Below are 1,411 nucleotides of genomic sequence, written 5' to 3'. Positions count from 1 at the left end.
ACTTCAATAAATCAAAGCGTACTGTTTCAATTCAATTTACTAAACAATATATTTTCTATATCTCTTTGAAGGTATACAGAAGATTTATTTTTATTTCTCTAGAAAGCTGGTCAAAAAGTTCTGTACACAGTGTTCACTAGGAATACTTCTAGAAAAAGAGAAGTGTATCTACAGTAGGGCTTAAGATACTATTTGACTTTCCGGGCACATCTGAAAGTCTGAAAAATATGATACACTAAAACACTTATTACCTAACTATTCTGTTGTAGGCACTTTGGAAAGACATTTTTTCATGGAAGGATGAAGTATTTTTGGAATCCTAAATATGTATCAAGTTTTCCACACTTTAGCTAAGCTCCAGTTTCCACCATTTGTTGCTGGACTTGGAGAGTGCGGCAAAGGGTAGAAGATATAAAAAGCATGAGTGCAAAGAGCGGGCATTAACTGCTAGAAAATTAAGACTATAATCTTGGCTCTACTACTAATTTGCTATCTGAAACAATAGTCACTTGATTTGTTTTATCTACCACATCTCTTAAAAAATAGGAATATCAGCACAGAAGGGTATATAAGGATCAAATACAAGACACCTATCAGATCCTCGCCCCCCACCCCCGACCCAGGAAAAGTATTTTCCTGGAAACCAGCTTAACGAATATCTTATTTACATTTTCTAAACAGGTATATAATATGCTTACTTTTTCAGCTGATCCACATCAGAGTTACTTTCTGGCAAGACCCTGATTCCCCGACCGTAACTGGTACCTCCATGGAGATGAAACTCTAGGCATAAAAATGTTGACTGAGTCTCGGAATTCACTGATTGAAGTTTGGTATGGAGGCTGTAAAGCCTAAGAAAGCATCCAATCTAAAAATAGATATTTATTTAGAAAGTGAGAGAGAAAAAAACATTTTCTGATATTCAACAGGGGCACTGAACAATCAGAAAGGGCAAAGGCTAGTTGGTACGTTATACCACTATTTACTGGCTGAATATTAGCCTGATGGACACTATATCAAACGAAATCCATCCATCCCATCCATCTATCCATCTAAATATCCTTTCAGTTGTAAGATATATTCCCATTCAGAGATAATAAAATGTGAAAAATAAAGTTGCATCTTAGCACAGATAAAATATAGTAGTTAAGAAATCCACTGTCTAAATAAAATTCAAGCACTCCATTCGATTAAGGTTTCTGAAAATAAACTAATTTAAGGTAAGATTTAGTTAAACATAATCACTTAAACACCCTCATTATGGGAACACTGGAAAAAAAAAATTTTAAATGTGCTAGTATTTCAAAATTAACAAGTATCCCTTTATCCCACAAGTTCTATGGAAGGAAAACTTTTTAAAACAAAGCATTTATGCCTGCACCACCACTGTGTGAAACACACTCTCTGAGTT

General features: G+C 34.6%; 1 protein-coding gene across 1 annotated transcript in view; it reads right to left on the bottom strand.

The window, feature by feature from the left end:
• The window catches only part of POT1 (protection of telomeres 1), a gene marked incomplete at its 5' end in the record, with an annotated part of 40,878 nt that overhangs the window by 30,308 nt on the left and 9,159 nt on the right, over nt 1–1,411 (bottom strand). The window contains one exon of the mRNA XM_023740894.1: nt 699–868. Within this exon, the coding sequence (XP_023596662.1) occupies nt 699–868 (170 nt within the window). The remainder of the gene's footprint in view (nt 1–698; nt 869–1,411) is intronic.

Source organism: Trichechus manatus, unplaced genomic scaffold, assembly GCF_000243295.1.
Source record: "Trichechus manatus latirostris isolate Lorelei unplaced genomic scaffold, TriManLat1.0 scaffold00167, whole genome shotgun sequence".
NCBI classification, from domain to species: Eukaryota; Metazoa; Chordata; class Mammalia; order Sirenia; family Trichechidae; genus Trichechus; species Trichechus manatus.
Note: the sequence above shows the minus strand (reverse complement) of the source record. Positions and strands in the feature narration are given on the sequence as shown.